Consider the following 20,487-nt stretch of genomic DNA (forward strand, 5'->3'; position numbering starts at 1 on the left):
GTTACCACTGCCAGTCTGAATTTAGCTACGCAGTGGTTGCTACGGGCAGAGTCTTCCATCCAGCCACATCTCGTCCCCACCCCATTTGCATGACCTTGGCATTTGTCTGTCTGCTACATTTGTCTGTTCAGTTGCTTGTAGTGTACTTGCTATGGAGAGCCTCGTCCTGGTGAAAGCTTCCCCTTGGAGTACAACTTTTTTGATCTGGGCGGAGATGCAGCACCGTGGGATAGTTTTTTCCTCTACTCATGTTTACTAACAAACTCTGACTCTGACGGCCTTTACTAGTAAGTTAGGTTTTTGCATACCACTGAGAAGTTAGGCAAGCTGGAGCACCCAGCTCTTCAGAATAGAAAGTCTTCAGCTTAGCCATTTAACAAATTACTAAAATCTGTTTTTGTTTTTTTTTCCTAGGTTTAATATAGTAAATGCAAAACAAAACACAAATTCAGTTCTGGCATTGCAATAATTCTGCTTTGTTTAAAAAAAAAATCCTGAAATCTGTCAATTATACATGTAAAACCTCATTTAATATCTGTAGACGTACAGTGCTTCCCACTGTGTTAAGAGGATTAAGTTTACATTTAACATGAATCTAAACGATCTGACTTTCTGTCACTATTTCCAATGCCCTTCTTCCTGTGTTACAACTAATCCAATTTCCTGATTGATCCAAAAGTTAAGTGCGTAGGGAAAATCTGTTGTATCCACAAAGGTCATGCAAACCACAGAGAAATTGATTTTTACTAAACTGTAAAAGCTTTGAAATCAGTAAATTAGACCAGGTACTTTTTTAACCTTATCCATGCAGGGGTGGCGTGTCTGTGTAATTCTAAAAGGCTTACCTAGGAAAACCAGGTCTGTCTCTGACTATCATGTCTTGTTTGTTTGTTTTTCAGAGAAAAGGAGCAGTTGAATGCTCTACTCCAGGTGACTCAGGTGAGTTTAGGAGTTATTCCTTCCATATGGCTTCTCTGAGTATCTATAAAGGGTCCTTCATTGCCCACTCTTCACATGAAGCTAATATCTATATTATGGCAACATTACTTATAAAATGGCTTTGTTCACTCAAAACCTGCAGGTGTCTGGCTTTGACAGAGGTGCCTAGAGCTAACAAGGTTGTTTGGTAGGGTTTTTGTTTGTTTGTTTTTCTTTTTTTTCCCAAGGTTCATGTACCAGCTTGCATGGTTCCTATTTGAAAGTTTCAGTGTTGAACATGCAGCATCATTTTTTATCTCTACTGCTTGGGCTTATTTCATGACCTTGTGATGTGCTACACTGTGACACAATCTGTTTTGTTGGATTGTTGCCTATAACAGCCCAAATAAGAGTGCAGACGATAGCTACCATGGCTAAAATAACCCCCTGGTAACTGATCTAATTGTTAGTACTTGATATATCAAAGAACAGACCACCGACCCTGAGGTGTGTGAAAACAGCTGGGTGTCATCTTACTCCTTTGCCCAGAGCATTTGTTCCCCACTTTCAGTCCAGCTCTGCTCAGGAAAGATGACAGATTAGTATATGAAAATTTATTTCTCCACAAGTCAGAGTTGAGTGGAGAACAAGCAATAGAGCAATCCTAAAGAAAATATGAGTTGTGACGTGATGGGGCCAATTCACTGCCTACATTGTCATATTCCGATTGGGCAGTATATTATATCCTTTTAGAATATATTTATTTATCTATTTATTTATTTATTTATTCTATGTGTATCTGTTTTAAACATCCTCAGTAGAAGGGAGGATGCCTTATCTTACAGCTAAACCGCAGTGCAAGCTACCAGTATCTCCCATCTTCCAATTATTGTGTACTTGTGAGAGGTTTCCTCAGCTATTTCAGTGTGGAGAATAGTAGAAGAAAGAGACTTCAGCACACAGCTAGCTATTATCCATCCAGTGATGCTTAAGAATGCCAAGAAATTCAGAATAGAGTTTGGGTCGTGTTGGAGAGGGCACAGCCCTGCTTCATTGCAAAAAAATCCTTTCCAGAGCCAAATTCTGGTGGTCAGACCCCCAACTCAGGAAGCAATGAAATCCCCAAATCTTTTCATGATGTATCTGGGAAATGTACAGTTCTTTAGCAGATTATGCACATACATATTCATACATAGTTGCTTTCTCCTATATACACGTGAGATAGTTCAAAAGGAAAGGATGATTCTATCAAAATTCTGGTGTACAGAGAGCTGTAACATGAGCAGCCGACAGAGGGGCTCTTCTAAAAATTCAGTGATCCCAATGAGCTACTTTGCACGATTCAGAAACAAGGTAGGTTGCTGGAAGAATTGAGGTACCTGAAGATCAGTTGTTCTACCTTTAGCATTTACTCTGTGGATGATTGCAGATGCCAGACAGAAAAGGAAAGGATGCTTAGGGTCATATTTTGTAGATGGGAAGTACAGAGCAAGGACAAGAGACAGGAAAAATGAAAGGTCCAAGGGAGGAACACTTACAGGTTAATGAAACTGCTTTAATACTATTACAAATTCTTTAAGGTTGAAGCAGTAAAGACTGAGGAAGTCGATATTCCCCTGCAAGAAGAAGAAAGACGTCAGATGGAGGAGATCTTAAGGCTGGAGAAGGAGATTGAGAAGTTGCAGCAACAGAAGGAGGATCACATGTCTATCATCTGTGAAAACACCAGGAATGAAATCAATCGGCAGCGGGAAGAAGAGATCCAGAGGCTAGAAAAGGAGGCATCTAGGGTTGCCCAGGAGTTTCTGGAGCTGCTGGATTTTGGCAATCTGGATGAAAGTGTGCAGAACTTAGAGCGCTCGCTTTCTAGTGAGGGAACACTCAATGTTGACTGCAGCCTGGTAGCACCACTGGCTGAGGAAGAGGTGGATGAGGGGTTTCATGCCGATGATGAAGGACGGCCAACTTCCAGTGTGGTGGCTGTGACTCAACGTGATGTGAGAAACAGTGATAACTACTTGGAGAAAGAAGTGGACACAAGAGTTTCGCTTCTCCAAAGGGATGTGGGAGAGGTTGTCCCTGCTCCAGGACAACCTGTGGAAAGAACCACTAGCCCCAGGGAGCAGAGTGCCCTACGTGACCCAGCAGAAAGCAGTTATGGCACTGTCTCAGATACACTGAGGAGTAACAGCGGAGAGGTGGGAGAGCCGATTTACAATTCCCCCCAAGATGTGGAGTCTGACTATGACCATGAGGAGTTTGATGGCTGTGGGGACACAGGCAGTGCCTCAGCCGAGCCTCTGAATGGCGAGGAAAGTCTGAGAAACTCCCATGGCACCAGCCTGGACTCCAACCGTGGCAGCCTGGACTCGGTAAGAATCTGCCTCCATTCATTTTTCTGGACGTTAGTGTGACTTTGTTGATAATTATAACATCTTTGCCTTCTTACTGCATGCCTGCTTGCTCTATGTATAGTTACTGATATAACTCTCTCTTACATCAGTAAACAGCATGAAGAAAGGTAAGAGTGATAGGCTGAAGGCCAGCAGGCTTGTGACCATCCAGTGTCACTGGTACACAACCTAGTACATAGGTACCTAGGCTATCCTAGATTGTTTCCATCACCAGATATTAGAGTAGCATCATCTAGGAAGACTGAAAGCAGGCAACTAACATCTTGTAGGTTTGTGTCCTACCTCAGAGAGATTTCACTGAAAGCTTGGGCTACTTCTGTGGACAATCACAAGAGAAAATGGGAAAGGCTGGGGTTTAATTTGTTTCCATTACTAAAATTCTCTTGTCCTAGTCCTAGTGTTCAAAGTCAAGGGTTTATTTTCAGCTGGTGTATACAAGATAAGCTATTCTAAGGCTAGAAGGAATAACTGTGCTGATCCTGGTGTGTCCTGGTGGGCACAAAGACCACTTTGCTTTCTGTTCCTGCAGCAGGGGCGATGGCAGGTAGTAAAGCTGGGCTATTAGCCTTGCACTTGAAGCATCTTGGCTCAGATTCCACACAGGGCCCTGAGCTTTGTGCGTGCCCTCAGGCTAGCTGTTTAATAATGCCACAGTAAATCCCCCAGTAGAGCAGCATGTCAGATGAGCCCACAAATGATTGAAAGGAGTTCAGGTGTGAAGCCAATGATAGCCATAAAAATACCTCAGATAAATGATGTCTCTGTGCGTAGGAGCTCAAACTACAAAATACCTTTTAGAAAATTATTGATCTTTTTTTAAGGAATTCAATTTATTTCCTTTGCTTTTCTTCTCCAGTGGCAGATTTTGACTCTTGAAAAGTTGCATGTTTTTTCCTGTTAGCATTTCCCTAATGTCAGCTGCCAGCCATCAGAATTTTTAATGATGTGATCTGCTTGAATAAAAGTATCTTCTCTGGGCAGATACTCACAGATCACTGTCAAGTAATCCTTCAAGTCATGAATCACCCTGTCACAGTGTTTATTACAGTCTTGGCCAATTTCTGCCATTTTTCTTAAAATTTAAATGGACATAGAGGATTTTATTGGGCTCCTCAGTGAGTAAGACTCACAAAAAATGGAGGTGCTTCTATGTCATGGCACAAGCCACAGGAAGAGATACCTGCAGCTGGCTCAGGATTGCATCAGGAGCTGCTGATCCAAGACTACCTGCTTTCCAAACTTAATGTCAAGAGAAAAAAAGAGAAAGAGGAGTAAGACAAAAGAGGAGGGCAAATGGATCACAGAGGGACAGGTCTGCAAGGGAAAAATGAAAAGAAACAACATGCATTTGGGGAAGGAAAAGGACTAAGGAACTGCCTCCATATTAAGTTAATGAAGCTGATCATAGGAAGGTGTATTTAAGGCAAAGGAAAAGATAGCATAATTTGGGATTTCATGTGTGACGTATGGCTAAGTGCAATTATCTAGTTGGAGAACAAGGATGAGTAAACATTGTATTGTTATTTCAGCAATTTAGATCTTTGTTTTTAGGGTTCAGTTATTCTGGAATGTGCTTTTTTTCTAGTAAACCCAAAGCAAGGCATTTCCTTGCGAGGGTTAGGTCAGTATTCCACGTTGTCCAGCATGCTGGCCTGTCTGCCAGAAAAATCCTCTAGAAAGAAAAATTGTCTCTTAACCCCATTAAATTAGATTTTGGACTATACGCTCTGCCCTGAAATAGGAAGGTTTGCTTCTGCAGGTAACTGGAGCTTTCTAGCCACGTCCACTGCTGAATGTCACTCTCCTTTCTGGTATGAAAATTCCATGCTCTCTGGAGACTCTTGCTTTAGGCATTAATGAGTAATCTGCCAAGCCTTTAATTTTACTCTATTGCTTTTTTTGTAAAGGGAGTATGTGTAGTTTTGCACCTTCTGCTCATGTGACTTCTGCAGTCTTGTTACTTTGCTCTAGTTGTCCTGTGGGACCCAAGTAGCCAGGATTTCTTCTTTTCCTTTTAGTTTCTGGACAGCGAAGAGGAAGTGGATGTTTACATAGATACAGATGAAGAGTTTTGTAACGGACGAGTCACCATCTTCAATGGCTCGGGACCACCCTATTTTCACAGCTATCTCTACATGAAGGGTAAGCAGCTTTAGCCAAAACTGTGGAAGGACAGGATCCAGAAAACCTGCTTTCCTCTTCTGTTTCTTCAGAGTCACTATCTTCCTCTGCTCTTACTTCTCTGTTCACTCTTTTTTTTCCCCCCTCTTATTTCCAGCAAATAAAACAAAGAGCTAGGAGGTGGATGTCAGGGAATTAGACTGAACATCTTTTGCTCTGAGATATGCCCACTTGGTGTGGGCTTATATGACCCATTTTGAACTACAAGACTGAAGACAATACAAAAATATTTAAGTAAAGCATATATTTCCGTACTTTGTGTATGTTTCACTGGTTCTGTTTTTCCTCTTTCCAAACTTTAGTACAGTGTTCGTTCTCTCCCTCAGCTCCCTCGTTGCACATAGGAACTGCAGGGGCAACTGAGTGCCCAAGAAGCAGGATCAGAATGGAGAAATGGCCACTGCTGCGTGTCTGATGAGATCTTGCTCCCTTGCTTTGCAGGAGGCCTCATGAACCCATGGAGGCGGCGCTGGTGTGTCCTGAAGAACGAAGCCTTCATGTGGTTCCGCACCAAGCAGGAGGCACTGAAGTCAGGCTGGCTCTACAAAAAAGGCGGAGGCATGTCGACGCTTTCACGCCGCAACTGGAAACGCCGTTGGTTTGTGCTTCGAGAATCCAAGCTGATGTACTTTGAGAATGACAGCGAGGAAAAGCTGAAGGGGACAATTGATATCAGAAGGGCAAAGTGAGTGAGGAGTTAATCCTTTTGATCCCTAGTATTTGCTCTAAATTGAAAATGAAGTGACTGGTGCAGCCAGTTCATCCCTCTACAGGTCTCCAGTAGGGCTAGAAGAATCAGAAACATAAGGGAAGGAAAAGACAATTAGAGCTTCCAGTTCTACTCTGGAGGGAGTCTGGAATTATTTGGTAGTCCTTCTTCCAGTCTTGCATTTCGTAGTCTGGCAGAAGCTCTTTCAAAGCCATGGATGGAGCCAGACCAGGAGGAGCTAATTAAGTACATACCCCATGCATCCTTCCCTACCCTGGTTCCATCTGTTTCTTGGACTCCCCAGGCATTTCACTGTGATGGTATGAGGCACGCAGCGGGATTTGAATTTGGCAGCATGTGCTATGCCTTTTCCTGAGCCTTGAATGTTCTTTTTGCCACCGTAGCCAATTCCTTAGCTCCTGCTGAAGGAAAGGAGAGACTAGTCACCTCTTGGCATTCTGTGGCACTGTAAAGTGCCAAAAAAAAGTGGCACACCCCACTTTGTAAACAGCCCTCTATATGAACCTCCCAGTTCTCTCTTCTATCCAGTCTGCTGGTGGCTTGAAGAAAATCCATTTAATTCCTTAAGTTTTGGTTTTATAGTAGGTTAACTGTACAGATCTATATAAGGGGATCCTAAAAGTTATAATGGAATGGAATGCAAAGGAATTTTGTATTTCTATCAAAGTTACAGTCTATCTGAAACAAGTTATTCCTGTAAAAGGTTTTCAGCATCTGTCTTGTAATTTGCTGTATTCCAGGGAAATTGTGGACATTCATGAGAAGGAGAATGCCCTGGACATTGTGACAGAAGACAGAGTTTATCACATTGTGGCAGAGTCACCAGAAGATGCCAGGTATAAGAGCGAGTTTTGTTAAGTTTGTTCATTCAGTCTAGATCTGACCCAGCCGCTCATGGGGGAGCCTGGGGAACACAACCACTTCCCTTTTGCTGGAGAGAAGTGGGGATTCATTCCTGAGTGTCACCTACTAGAAGGTACACCCCTGCTTTGGGGACTCCTTGTTGGAGCTACTGAGATGGTGGTTCAGCCTAACAGTCACAGGACTGCCACCTTCTGCACGTGGCTGTGAGCATGCTGAATTCAAGGGTTACTTCAGGAGACACACAAAACCTTAACATAAACTGGAACTTCTAATAGCTGATTTATTTATTAAATGGAATCTTGAATCAAACAAAAAGTCTATTCATGTTGCCTGTAAATGATTGCAAGAGCAGCTGGGTTTTATCCAGGAGACAGAGAAAAGGCTGCGGCTTATCAGAGTCTGTAATGTCATCCGATAAAATCTTCCCAGTGCAAAGCAAACAAATGACTCATGTCCTTCCTTCTTGGCGTCCTGGCCAGGCAGTAGGAATCAGTTGTTTAAGGGCAGGTTGGACAACCTGTTTGGGCTATAGAAAGCCAAGTCAAGAGGTTACTAACCCTGTCTGCTTATGTCTTCCACACCATTCTCCCACTCTTACCAAAGCTCTTGCTAGTGTAACTGTTTCCCTTATCTAGTTTAATCTGATTCTGTGAAGTTATGTAGGGTATGTTATTCATTTGGTGTAGGGAGAGGAAGGGATAAAGTGTTTGGACACAAATAAATTAACAGAAGTAGACTACAGAACAACCACATAAATGAGAAACAAGCAAATTCAAGGGGCAGTAGCCAAAGAAAGAGCATCTTCTTAACTCAGAACCTCCACAGTTGGAATAGTTATGCCCTAAGATACCATTACAAAATTGCTAGGACAAGCATAACCCAAATGTGGCCTCTGTCTGTGCCACAGCAGTCTCTGTTCTGGGGGAGAAGAAAGCACCAACACTTGCAAAGGACAGATGTTGTACAGTCTCCAGTTTGAGAATCCTCCACAAAGTCTAGATGTTTGCTGATCTCACTGGAAGCTGCCGATAAGAATCTGCTTGTTCTGCAACAGAGATTCAGCCTCCAGATATGCCTGTAATGAGAAGCCCTTTCACAGACAAATAGCTTCACTCCAAATGAACTTATAAAAACCCCATGATTAATAGAGAGCCATATGACTCTCGAGTTTATGAGTGGATCAGAGACTAGTCAGGAAGGCACCCAGGAGTCTCTAGGACTGAGTCCCCAAAGATTCCAACTGACCCTGTCTTTACAACTGCTATATGCTCTTATTCTGCTGACACATGCTCCCCAGTGAGTCCACCGCCTGCCTACGGTTTCTTGAATAGCAAGTAGAAAACTGGATTTTGTGGGAGCAGCTGTCAGTGGGTTGGAGAACGTGCACAGAATTTTCATGGATAAATAGGGAGGAAGGAAGATATTAGGGTATGGCGTGATCAGCCCAAGAAATGTTTTGCAGCATAGTCTGCAGGAAATTGTGAATGAAGAAATTTTCCTACTGGCAGCTTTCCAGGCTCCTTGATGATATTCCAGAGCTAGTTTCAGTACCCAAATCTTAACTTTGAGTCTGTTTTGATTGCCAGCGGTTGGTTTAATGTCCTGAGCCGAGTACACAGCGCTACGGCACAGCAGCTGAGGGAAATGCAAGATGAACAAGCCAATCCAAAGAATGCTGTGGTGAGTTACTGTGCAACCAGTCCGTGGGCATGTTCAGAGCCATCTGTGTTTAACTATTTTGTGCATGTTTTTCTAGGACATGCAGTGCTGAGTTCATGAGCAGTATAAGAAAGTTACACATTTTTTTAAAAAAGAAACAGCAAAGCTGATAGAAAAGAGGGTAAGAAGTGAAGATCATAGTGCCTGTGGTGGGTGTCAACATGATCAATATTGGCTCTCTTCTTTGGTTTGCCTCTTGCAGATATATATATATTTTTTTTGATGGGATTATAGGACTAGTCTGTGTCAGTTTGCCAGACAGAAGATAAACAGCTGAGAAGAACAATTTATTTATGGATTTACTAGTATTGAGATGTAGAGGCAGAGGGTATTTCAGACCTTAATAATGCTCTCTGAAAATGCATAGCTCTCTTTATTGCAGTTCTCTAGAGTCCTTGCACACCTTTTCATGTTGTCTAGGGAGCAGAGCTGACTCACTCATGCCTTTCTCATATGCTCATTGCTACTCAAGTTATTGGAATTCAGAAGAATGTTTTCAGGTTCAATACTATTCACTAAGGAGAATGTCTGTAATTTAAGGTGCAAACAATTCCTGTTACCTGTCTCTTCCACTACACAGGGAACCCTGGATGTTGGGCTTATTGACTCTGTCTGTGCCTCAGACAACCCTGACAGGTATGTATAGCAATGTGGCCATCTCTCTGATTGGAAATACCCTGACCCATTTTTGTAGGTAGGTCCCGGTTAGTTTACATTTGTTTAAACTCCTAAGAATTTAACTCACAAAGAAACTCAGCTAGAAGTACTTAGTTTCTTCCAAGTTATGCTACTTCCCAGGCACAAAGGTCACAAGTGTATTGTCTTTGAGTGAAAGTTTCGGTACACATTTCCATCTGAAGAGTGTGAACAATGTAATCTAAATGTCAAGAAATTATAGTTTTATCTACTATTAACACTAAATAAAAATGTCCAGCAAGAGTAGTACTTCCAGTTTTTCAACAGAGCAATTTCAAGCTAATCTTGTAAATTTAAGGAAAAAAGTAAAACAACACATTAAAAAAAAAACAAAACACAAAACAACACACAAAAAACAACAACACAAAACAACATGGAATGAATTTAAAAATCTTTTTTAAGAATTTAAGAAATCTTTGTGATGCAGCAAAGCACAGGCCTTTAGTTCACAGATAAGTTAGCTTCAGATAAGAGATTATGGAGCATTTCGTATCACTTTACATTAACATTTAATTATTTCCTGCACTGTTAACAGGTTCAGCCATGGCCAAGCTTCTCACTGCAGTACTGAAGTAAAATGTTAGCTATTAAGCTATTTACTTCTGTGTTCTGTTTGTTGTTGTTGTTGTTTTCTCTCACAGATTGTGGGGACTTTGTGGTTACTAGTTTAGAAAATGCATATCTTGGTAGCAAACTAAGATTTCTTTGAAGCAAGTGTTTTGCCCAGCCTGGACTCCTCAGAGTTAATCTGTGTCCCACTAAAAAAAAAATAAAAAATAAAAGGAAACAAATAGTAAGCTGAACAGGCAGAATTTCTTCATGAATCTGCTGAGGTACACTCTTCTGGAGTGTCAGTGTTTGAATTATGTTAAACAAATTCTGAGGAGAATGCTTATTTTTCAACCATATTTTTATGCATCTTAGTTTTGTTTTCCATAGCTTTTTTTGTCAGGATCAGCTCATCCTTCCTAAAACCAATCTCAGACCCATTTTCATTGTCACTTCTGGGAACTACATTTGCTACTGCATTACTGGTTTTAATAAGTATGAGCAGAGCAGCTGTACTAGCCTAGCCCAGTGGTACTAGCACTAGCTCAACCCAATCAGAGGGTAGAGCAAAGTCCTGTGCTTATGAACCCAGGACATTTTACAGCTGGGCATTAGCTAATGAATGTGTTGTAGTCTTTGGAAATAGCTTTTGGAAAGTGTTTAATTCTATTTGTCTGGACTCTGCATTCATCAGTTTGCAGACCAACTGCACAGGGGATGCTTTTAGGAGTTTCTTCACTTCTCTGTAGTTTGTATTCCAAGAATCTTTCTGCATTGCCTATGGAAAGCCAAAGGACATGGCTTTGGGTGTGCTGTGATTTTAGATATTTGTATGAATACGACTGATTTCTGATGCTTTTACTTTCTGGCAGACCAAACTCCTTTGTGATCATCACAGCAAATCGAGTGATACACTGCAACAGCGACACCCCTGAGGAGATGCACCACTGGATCTCCCTGCTGCAGAAACCAAAAGGCGAATCTAAGGTTGATGGCCAGGAATTCCTTGTGAGAGGTAAAAGGAAATGCATGCAGTTATGACATTTGAAACTCATCTTCTGTTTGTGATTTGAGTGGGAGGTTTCACTGTAGCTAATCCAAGCCAGTGTTCAGCTGCTTCCAAAACACAGCCATTGCCTGCCCCCTCCACCTTCCTGCCTGCTGCTGGCTGCCTCCTGTGCTCTGCTGGCACTGACTCTTGTCTGACTCCACATCAGGTGGGTTCAGAAAGATAAAACTGGAAAAATAAGTATTTCTTTATACGTTTATTTTTCTGGTGTTAGTTCCATAGCTTGTTTCAACATGTTGTCGAGCAAATGCCAGCAGGGAATAGGAGGGAGCATGGCTGTTGCTTGGGAGCAGCTGGCTTAGACCGACTATGACATGACACTGCAGCTTTTGTTTTCAGAAAGCTCTGTTTCTTCTGACACCTGTCATGTTGAGAGGGAGGGAGAGAGATCTTTGTAGGATTGCTGCTCTCCTCAGCTGAACAAACTAACCTGATTCTGATAGACATAGTGAAGTGAGAATAATTCTCTAAGGCTGAGCAAAAGATTTATATTCTGTCTCTAGTTAGACCTCAGCTGGACATAGAGGCACTGATGCATGAGTAATGTTCGTGCATATAATATGAAATGTTCTCCCTTTTTTCTCAAATATTTTTAAATTTCCTCAGTACTTTTAGCTCATTACATGTTCTCTAATATACAAAGATACTTGGGTCTCAATCTGTGGAAAGCAAACATTTGAGCAAATTGCCCTACATCTTCCAGAAAATATCTATTATGGAATACATGTAAAGGTCTGAGAGTGGTCATGTCAAGGCAGGAGTAGAGGAAGAAGAGAGTCACCAAGAAGTGGCATAAGCCTTCTATAATCCTGGCCTTAAACATTTCAAGGAGATTGTCTGATAACCTATGTTAACGTTGGCAGGCGAATTCCCTTAAATTCAAAATACTTAATTGCAAGGCAACAGCTCCTTTTATTTCATTTTGTTCATTAAAGAAAAAAGTCTAAATATTCCTTTGCAAAGTCAGTGTATGTGTTGCACTTCATGGTAAAACATATGGCTATTTGAGAGGCTATTTGAGAACCACAAAGTCTGTCTCTTTATTTTTCCTTTACATGCAACCTCTAGGCTCAGTCCCACGTTCTTCAAACTTTTTGTCTTGTGGGTGGACATTGCTTTTTTCAGCTCTGAATAGAAAACTATCTATTCAACATGTTTAGTAACGCTGAGTGTAATTTTGTCTTTTATAGCACTGAATTGTTTTTTCTTCTTTTTCTTCTCCACCCCCACCCCACCTGTGAGGAATCTAAAATGAGAGAGAAAGTATTTTTCCTGATCACGGGAAGAAGAGACACATGTAATGCTTAAAGATCATTCTACTACGAAATGTACCACCAAACCTTTTCCATGCAGGTTTGGATAGGCATTTGGCATCTCTTTGGTAGAAATGAATTGGAAATGATTTATTCAGATGGCTGGGACTTGTGAGAGAAGCATCCTGGACAGAGAATGCCCTGATGGTGATGTCAAACTAAACCACAGCTCAATGAGAAAAACATACATAGGGCTGAAAAATAGAACAGTTCCATGAAAAAACTGTCTAATTTATTAGAGTGACTGTGCAGGATACTGCTATAGCCAATAAAGCAGAACTGGCAGGTCCCAATACGAAGTTTTTGCAGAGAGTTTGAGTTCTGCTCCCAGAGTTAGAGAGTCACCAGGAAGAGACAAGGTTGCTGTTGTGGTGAATGACAGCCACTGACATGTCTGTGTTCCTCCCTTAGGTTGGCTCCATAAAGAGGTTCAGAGCAGCAACAAGATGTCCTCTCTGAAGATGAAGAAACGCTGGTTTGTGCTGACAAACACTGCACTTGATTACTACAAGTCATCCGAGCGCACAGCTGCCAAGCTTGGCACACTTGTGCTCAACAGCCTCTGCTCCGTGGTGCAGCCCGATGAGAGGGTCTTTAAAGACACAGGTAAGAAGAGGAGCAAACAGTCATCAGCAGGCATTGCATGGGTGGAGTTGCCTGAAGAGGGGAGGGTGCAGGAAGGTAATGGTGTGTCTTGCTGAGATACGGTCTTGAGGAGTGTGGTTGCAAACTTCTTCCCCACACAAACCATAGGAGACTTGCAAAGGACTAGAGAACAGTGTGCAAGTGATGGCAGCTCCCTCACACCTGACAGAGATGCACAGTTCTTACATTTTTTCACTGAGTAGTACCACTCTTTATCTAAATGTTTTCCAAATGCATCCAAGTTCTTCATGCTCACATGTAACAGCACTAAGTAACTGCCATGATATAGCATGACCTATGTTTCTCTCTCGGATCAATGTTATTCCCGTAAATAACAATAATGTCATACACCTCAGTCTTTTTTGTAGCACTCAGCCTGCTAGAACCAAAAGATGACAAGGGCCTACGTTTGCTTTCTGTGCAGTGTGACACTGTTCTGGGAAGGCAGGGTCTGCCACAATTCTCCATTGCTTGCACCTTGAGTTTGGGATGGAAATGAGCTTACGAGGCAAGGGGTAAACCCCCCTGACAAAGAAGGTGAAGCTTAGAACAAAACTTGAAATACTGGATTTTTGAGTACTGGAGTTGCTTGGGATATTTTTTAAAAGCTCTGGAAGCAAACTGCTAGCAGTGGGATACTGTGGTGTGTTTAGTCAAGTGAAATGAGAAAGTTTCTTCTGCTCACTTGCAATAAATCCTCCACATTTGTGATCTCAACAGACACCTAGGGCTACATGTAGTGGAATGAATTGTCATCATCCTGACCTTTTCTCTCAGTTTGTCAACTACGTGGTTTTTAAAATTTATGAGAATTGGTTTGGCAGTGTGACTGGGTGCTGCATGTAGGCTGGTCACTTTCTGAGCGATTAATAGCACAGTGTAGCCGAAACCCTGACTGTGAAAGTGAGCTGCCTGGTTGGCAGGGAAGTATTTATGTTACAGTGTGAGCTACTTGTGTCTTGGAAAGCTGTGTTTGTGCCAAAACCTGGATTGGGACTTTCCTGCTAGTAAGTCCGTTTTGGGAACAGGGAACGTTACTGTTTACCCAGTCCATTTTAACCATACATAGCATATGTAACAGAGTAGCAAGGGTTTTCCTCAGACAGGTGTTACAGACAAAAAGAGAAGGTAAAATGGAAGCAACTTTCACCTTCTAGCTTCTTTGTGTCTCTACAGGCTACTGGAACATAATTGTCCATGGGCGAAAGCACTCCTACAGGCTGTACACAAAGCTGCTGAACGAAGCCATGCGCTGGGCCTCTGCCATCCAAGGTGTCATTGACAGCAAAGTGCCCATAGAAACACCTACGCAGCAACTCATTCGTGACATCAGGGTAGGTACCATCATGCTGATTCCCTTGTGGCAACAAACGAGGTTGCTGTCATGGGGTATCAAAAAAGTAAAAGACTAAATGACTAAAAAGACCTAAATGACTGCATAACTAAATAATTAAATTTGATTTTGAATCAGCTTGCTAACTGATCTGCTTGAGTCGAGGTTATAACTGCTGTGCAATTACAAATTGCATGCAGGATTTATACCAACAAGTATGTGCAAATCTCCGCTTCATCCTTTCTTTTCCCTAAGCATCTCTGAACACATATATAGAAACTCTAGCAAATTAAATGTATAATCAGAAGACAGACCAAGGCATATATCATAAGCAACTTGCTGAGGGATTGAACAGTACTAATAAAAAGGCATCTAAGACAAAGGGCTTGCCAGTAAATTGGTAGGACCAGTCGATGGAGGTGAAAAAGAAGTGTGTAATAATGGTAACACATCTGAAAAACTGGATTAATTCTCTGAATAACTGATGACTACAGAGGAGTGCAGGGAAACTCCAGTATTGCAGCCTGCCTCTAAAAGGGATGAATTTGAGAAACTTGCCAGCTGAGGTGTCAGTTAGAGGGATTGTGGAACATATCAATAAAACAGAGGGTGAAATATAGCCAAGATCTATTGGCAATAACTCTACAGCTCTAAAGGAACTGAAACGTGAAGTTACTGAATTACTACTGGCTGTAGAATGTAACCCTAGGCTACATGGTCCTAACGTTGAAGAAATGGGAGGCAGCTAATGTGACTAAGCTATAAGGAAGGATTCAGGGGGGATCTGGGGAAATACAAAACAGCCGTACTTGGCATATCTCCTAAAGGTCTTTGAGGGGATCAGCAAGCATGTGGATAATGGTGATCCTGGTCATAAAGTTTGCTTTAATTTCCAAAAAGCTTTGATAACTCTTTTAGCAAAGGAAGGAGGAGGAATCATGCTGTATGTGCCTGTTAAATGCCTGCAGTAGGCATGAGCCACAAGCTGCATTTGGAATCAAGGCCCTGTGCTTGGTAACCCAGTATGGCTATTCTTACATTTTATTTTCAGAAATAATATACAGAGTAATTTTTATGTGTAAATTATTCTTTAGTCACCTCGTCCCTCGATGGAGCTTCCAGAATGTCAATAAAGGTGGTTGATTTGACTCTAAATGTATAAGGACATCTTAGGAATGACTCTCCTCATTTGAGGATTTTGTTTTTTCCAGGAAAACAGCACAAACTTTGAAGTAGTGGAACAGACATACAGGAGGAACCCAATCTTGCGGTACACGCAGCACCCTTTGCATTCTCCCTTGCTCCCATTACCGTATGGAGATGTTAGTGTCAACTGTAAGTATTTTATCCATATGACAAAATACTCTCTCATTTTAAGGATCAGTGAGGAGCCTGAGCACCACAAAAGTGGTATATAAGCTCTCTGTGTAGGTGAAGTTCATCTGGGGCAGTGTTTCCTACAGGGTTCAGAGAGAGGGATTAGTCCCTTTCTTTTCACAGGAAAAGGGAGAATATAGTTTATCATCCATCTGGGGGATGTGCAGCCTGTCTTTGTGAGTTGCAACTGGGTTAAATAGTTCTAGTGTAAATCCTATAACAGGATTAAAACATGCAACTGGTAGTGGGATCGTATTTGTAGAGAAGCTACAAATGAATCATTTCTTCAAATACTTCAGGAACAGGAAAGAACTAGACTGTCTAATGGGCCCCCAGAAAACCAGTGTGAGAAAAAAATGAAGTCATAGCAGAAGTATGACGACTCTGTGTGTGTGTGTATCAACACAGAGACACCTTATGTGGGGAAATGTTATTTCTGGTAGGAAACTCTTCCTCTGCGAGATGCATCAAAGGATGCCAATTGAAGTGTCAGTAGCAGAGGTTATATAGCAAGTCAATAGATCAGTAGAACAAGCTGCCAGGACCAACTGGTCACCTACACAGAGGAGCTTAGGAGAGCAGTAGCTGAATTAGTAATAACAACAAGCAATATCTCTCTTTTTAAAAATAACAAATTCTTTTGTACAACACGTTCAGTATTGTAAGGTTCCCACAGTGTCTTAGGAGCACAAACATACCAGACAAGAGAGACTAAACAATATACAATGTGCACATTTGTGGTAGAGGCAGACAGCAGGGAAGCAGGAAGGTCAATGCCTGACTCTTTAAGAGGTCTATAATAGCTTCCATGACCTCCCAGAGATGCCAGATGGTTTGTTTTTGACCATATGGGATGAAGCAATACTGGAGTTGCTCTGCTTTGGACTAGCAGGTAGAGGAAACTGCCTATAATTTGCCATGTTCTGAGCATGGTTTGAGGAAGTCATCAAACTTACCTTAGGGGTGGAGACGGAAGGACTCAACATAAAAGAATGGTGCCCAAAAGACCAGGCAAGAGTCTTTCCTGTTCTGTGGATGCTAAATTTTGCCTGTTGTTCAAAAACTTTTTTTTGGGGGGGAAGTAAAATAGATAAGAATAGGTTGGCACTTTGGATCAGTTTGTCACTATTGTTTTTTTCCTTTAACTGAACTAGATTTCAACACTAATTTCCTTTAAAAACATTGTTCTCCTTTTCTGTACAGGATATCCAAAAATGGCTTTGCAATGGTGACAAGTTAGATGTTGGCAAATACTAATTAAAACTGCATTTGCACATATAAAGGGGAAGCTTTAATGAATTTTGAGTAGAAATTTAGTTTGAAGAGATGAGCTAATGTAGATTCTCAGGTTCTGTTCTTCCATCACAGACTATACTATAGTTGTTTGTCCTACTGCTGGGCCTGTAGGAAATGGGGGAGATTCTTACCTGATGTCACCTTTATGATCATTCCTCAGTGCAACAAGAGAAGGGTTACAGCAGCTTACAGGATGAAGCAGTGAAGATCTTTAACTCCCTTCAGGAGATCGAGACAGTGTCTGACCCCATACCAATTATCCAAGGCATTCTGCAGACCTGCCATGATCTAAAGCCCCTTCGTGATGAAGTGTATTGTCAGCTCATCAAACAAACTAATCACATGCCACATCCCAACAGTACTGGGAACCTGCACCACTGGCAGCTGATGTCATGTATGAGCTGCACTTTTCTGCCGAGTAGAGGAATCCTTCGTTACCTCAAGTTCCACCTGAGAAGGTAAAAGCCCTTTTCATTTGCATTGTTTCCTTTGTCCCTACTTATCTTCCACTGCCTGGTGTACCTGTGTGTCTCACCCTCCACCTGTGCACATATCTTTCTGTGGTGTTGCAGCCTCCCACCTTTGTGCACAAATCTTCCTACCAGCTGTTCTGGTGTATTCAAACCCTGTCCCCCTTGCTACCCATCTGTTGTGTCAAAAGGATGTGGAAAGTAAGGCTACCTACACAGAATACCATGAAACTGTGTTAAAGTGGATTTACAGCTGATCACCTACTGCTTACTAATGTCCTTATAAACATTCTCAGCCTGCAGGAAAGGTGAGAAACACACTTAATATTCACTGAAGTAGGTACTACCTTGCAGCAACCACAGACAAAATGTGTGTACTGTGGAGTAACAGATATACCCTAAATCCAATTTACTGTTTTTCAGTGTTTGTTTGCTCAACGAAGCATGTAAAGCTTATAATTTGTATTTCTAATCTGCTTTAACCTCCAATTTTCATGAACTAAATTGTTTACATTCTTCCCAATTTATGTTCAGCATCTAGAGCAACTTTCTAAAGAGGTCTGCATTGGAACTAAGCTGCAGTCGTGTAGCCTCACTCCATTCGTTAATGATAAAGAAGGCTTATGAAGTCTATTTGATTCTTTCCAAATGAGGAGAGAGTTGAAATCCAGCAAGTAAAAAGAGATAATTGAGAATAAATTTAAAAAGCTTATATTTGACTCCATACTTTTTAATCTCAATTTTGTGAATTCAGATAGTTAATCCTCCTATCTTCAGCCAGTACTAAATTCTTGGAAGTTTGAACTGCTAATATCATATAGTGCTGAGAAATGCCACTGAAGTGACTTTGGAGTGACTAGTTAAAGCAGGTTCTATAGTTTGGGAAATAACTGGGCTTATTCTTGTGGTGTTTGTGTTTGACATCTCTGCTGAATTCCCTGCCTACAATATTCCAAGTTGCATGGCAATAAGCTTGTTTTCTGTTTCACTGTGTAATGGCTTTTTTTGCTTCTCTTTACAATTAGGGTAAAAGATCTCTTTCCAGGCTCAGAAATAGACAGATATGCACAATTCATCAGTGATTCTCTGAAGAGAACAAAGACAAGGGAGTTTGTACCCTCCCAGGAGGAAATACAGGCTCTTCTCACCCGTGAAGAAATGACCACAACAGTATACTGCCATGGCGGTGGCTCCTGTAAAATCACCATCAATTCCCACACGAGCGCTGGGGAGGTAACGCATTTACTAAATAACCAGATCTAAGCACACCTCTGTGTCTAGGTACTGAGCCTGCTGAAGGGACTCCTTTTCCCCATTCATCTCCAATTTTTCAGGGTTTAGGGAATGTATTGCTCTATATTGTTTCCTTGGAACAAGATTTGACCACTGTCAGACCATGGTCTGATATAGATTGGTAGTTCCTATGACCTAAGCCACACTGGCTTCCATCACCCCATCCAGCTCTCAGCAGTGTATCTCCATTCTGTTCTTTTCTGCTGCTGGTCCATCTGCACGGCTAGTGATTCCGCTAGCTCAGAAACACAAAATATTTGTTTATTTTCCTATTTTTTTTCCCCCTATAAGCTAACTTCAGAAAGTGTGTAATGCCTACCCTGTGATCTGTCTCTGATTTTTGCAGGTGGTTGAAAAGTTGATCCGAGGCTTAGCAATGGAGGACAGCCGCAACATGTTTGCTCTCTTCGAACATAATCAGCAGGTGGACCGTGCTGTTGAGAGTCGAGTGATTGTGGCTGATATCTTGGCCAAGTTCGAAAGGTAGAAGAATGTTTCATAGAACCTTTATTTTAACTCCTAGTTGGTTAAGTGAGAGTACCATCAGGTAGTTTTATCCAAAGCAGCTGCAGAGTTTCAAGCATTCACTTTGGTGTGAACTTCTCTTTGGTAAGGTTCAAGTGCTCTTTTTTACTATGTGGAAAACTATGTTCACATCTGTTTTGATAACAAAGAAGCATTACTTATCACGCTTGTCAGGACAGAATTAGTAGTGCCTTTATCAAATAGTAATGGTTTCCTACCAGAGCTCAGAGAAGGGTTAAGACATTTAATTGTCTTGATCATTCTCTTTCTCTGAAAGGGGATACTGTCTCCTGGCTTGTTTGTGGTAGGACAAGTGAATTATTACATAATGTCAATGTATTTAGAAGTACTAAGGGCTATCTGCAGATTGGAACAGCTTATAAAATGAAGCACTATCAAACCAAGGTATTTTCTTGCATAGTTACTTGTGTCATTGTGATGAATGGGGTGTGTTAATTTGGGCTACACGAGCAAATACCATCTGTAAGATCCTTGACCAACCAAGGAAGTGGTATATAATGAAAGCGTTAAGAAATGACACTGGTGCTGCTTTTCACATTTTTGGAGCTGTAAGTTTGTAGCTGGCAGTGTTTGCTTTGATGCTTGTCTAGACATTTCTGAGCTGCAAACAGTGACTGTTCATTGCAGAGTTTATGAATGTGAACCCTACTTAGGGTCCATCTCAGCAATAGAAGTTTCAATGCCTCTTCCTTTGAAGTAATTGGCTTCATCACCACTAGTCACACATGAAAATTAATCTATTTGGATAAATGATTCAGGGTACTCAGCTCAGTGCCCTCTATGAAAATGTCTGTATATCAACTAGCTTTGATAACATCTTGTCAATTTACCTCATAAGAGCTTCATCAGAAGAGAGAGGAAAGATTTAAGTGGGCATAGAAAAGCAGCTCTAATTTCTTACTGTGGACTGTGATTTTGTGGCTAGGCATATAAAGAAAGCAGTAATTTGCAGAGAAAGCTGCCATTGTCTATTTTATATTGGTTCTGAAGACGAAAATAAAATTGTTATAAATGGTGGCAAGACTGATGCTTTTCACAGTAACAAGACTACACAGAAACAATATGTTAAAAATG

At 41.4% G+C, this 20,487-nt stretch overlaps 1 protein-coding gene across 2 annotated transcripts in view; it reads left to right on the top strand.

The window, feature by feature from the left end:
• LOC101801872 (unconventional myosin-X) overlaps positions 1–20,487 on the top strand; it is an 84,824-nt gene that overhangs the window by 57,618 nt on the left and 6,719 nt on the right. For both annotated transcript variants that reach the window (XM_038182119.2, XM_038182121.2), the window contains 14 exons: positions 900–939; positions 2,499–3,290; positions 5,351–5,474; positions 5,955–6,198; positions 6,984–7,079; positions 8,694–8,787; positions 9,407–9,462; positions 10,944–11,086; positions 12,865–13,059; positions 14,275–14,432; positions 15,643–15,766; positions 17,265–17,562; positions 18,600–18,807; positions 19,214–19,350. In XM_038182119.2, coding sequence (XP_038038047.1) covers positions 900–939; positions 2,499–3,290; positions 5,351–5,474; positions 5,955–6,198; positions 6,984–7,079; positions 8,694–8,787; positions 9,407–9,462; positions 10,944–11,086; positions 12,865–13,059; positions 14,275–14,432; positions 15,643–15,766; positions 17,265–17,562; positions 18,600–18,807; positions 19,214–19,350 — 2,709 coding nt within the window. The remainder of the gene's footprint in view (positions 1–899; positions 940–2,498; positions 3,291–5,350; positions 5,475–5,954; positions 6,199–6,983; positions 7,080–8,693; positions 8,788–9,406; positions 9,463–10,943; positions 11,087–12,864; positions 13,060–14,274; positions 14,433–15,642; positions 15,767–17,264; positions 17,563–18,599; positions 18,808–19,213; positions 19,351–20,487) is intronic.

The sequence above is a fragment of the Anas platyrhynchos genome, chromosome 7 (genome assembly GCF_047663525.1).
Source record: "Anas platyrhynchos isolate ZD024472 breed Pekin duck chromosome 7, IASCAAS_PekinDuck_T2T, whole genome shotgun sequence".
In the NCBI taxonomy this organism is placed as follows: domain Eukaryota; kingdom Metazoa; phylum Chordata; class Aves; order Anseriformes; family Anatidae; genus Anas; species Anas platyrhynchos.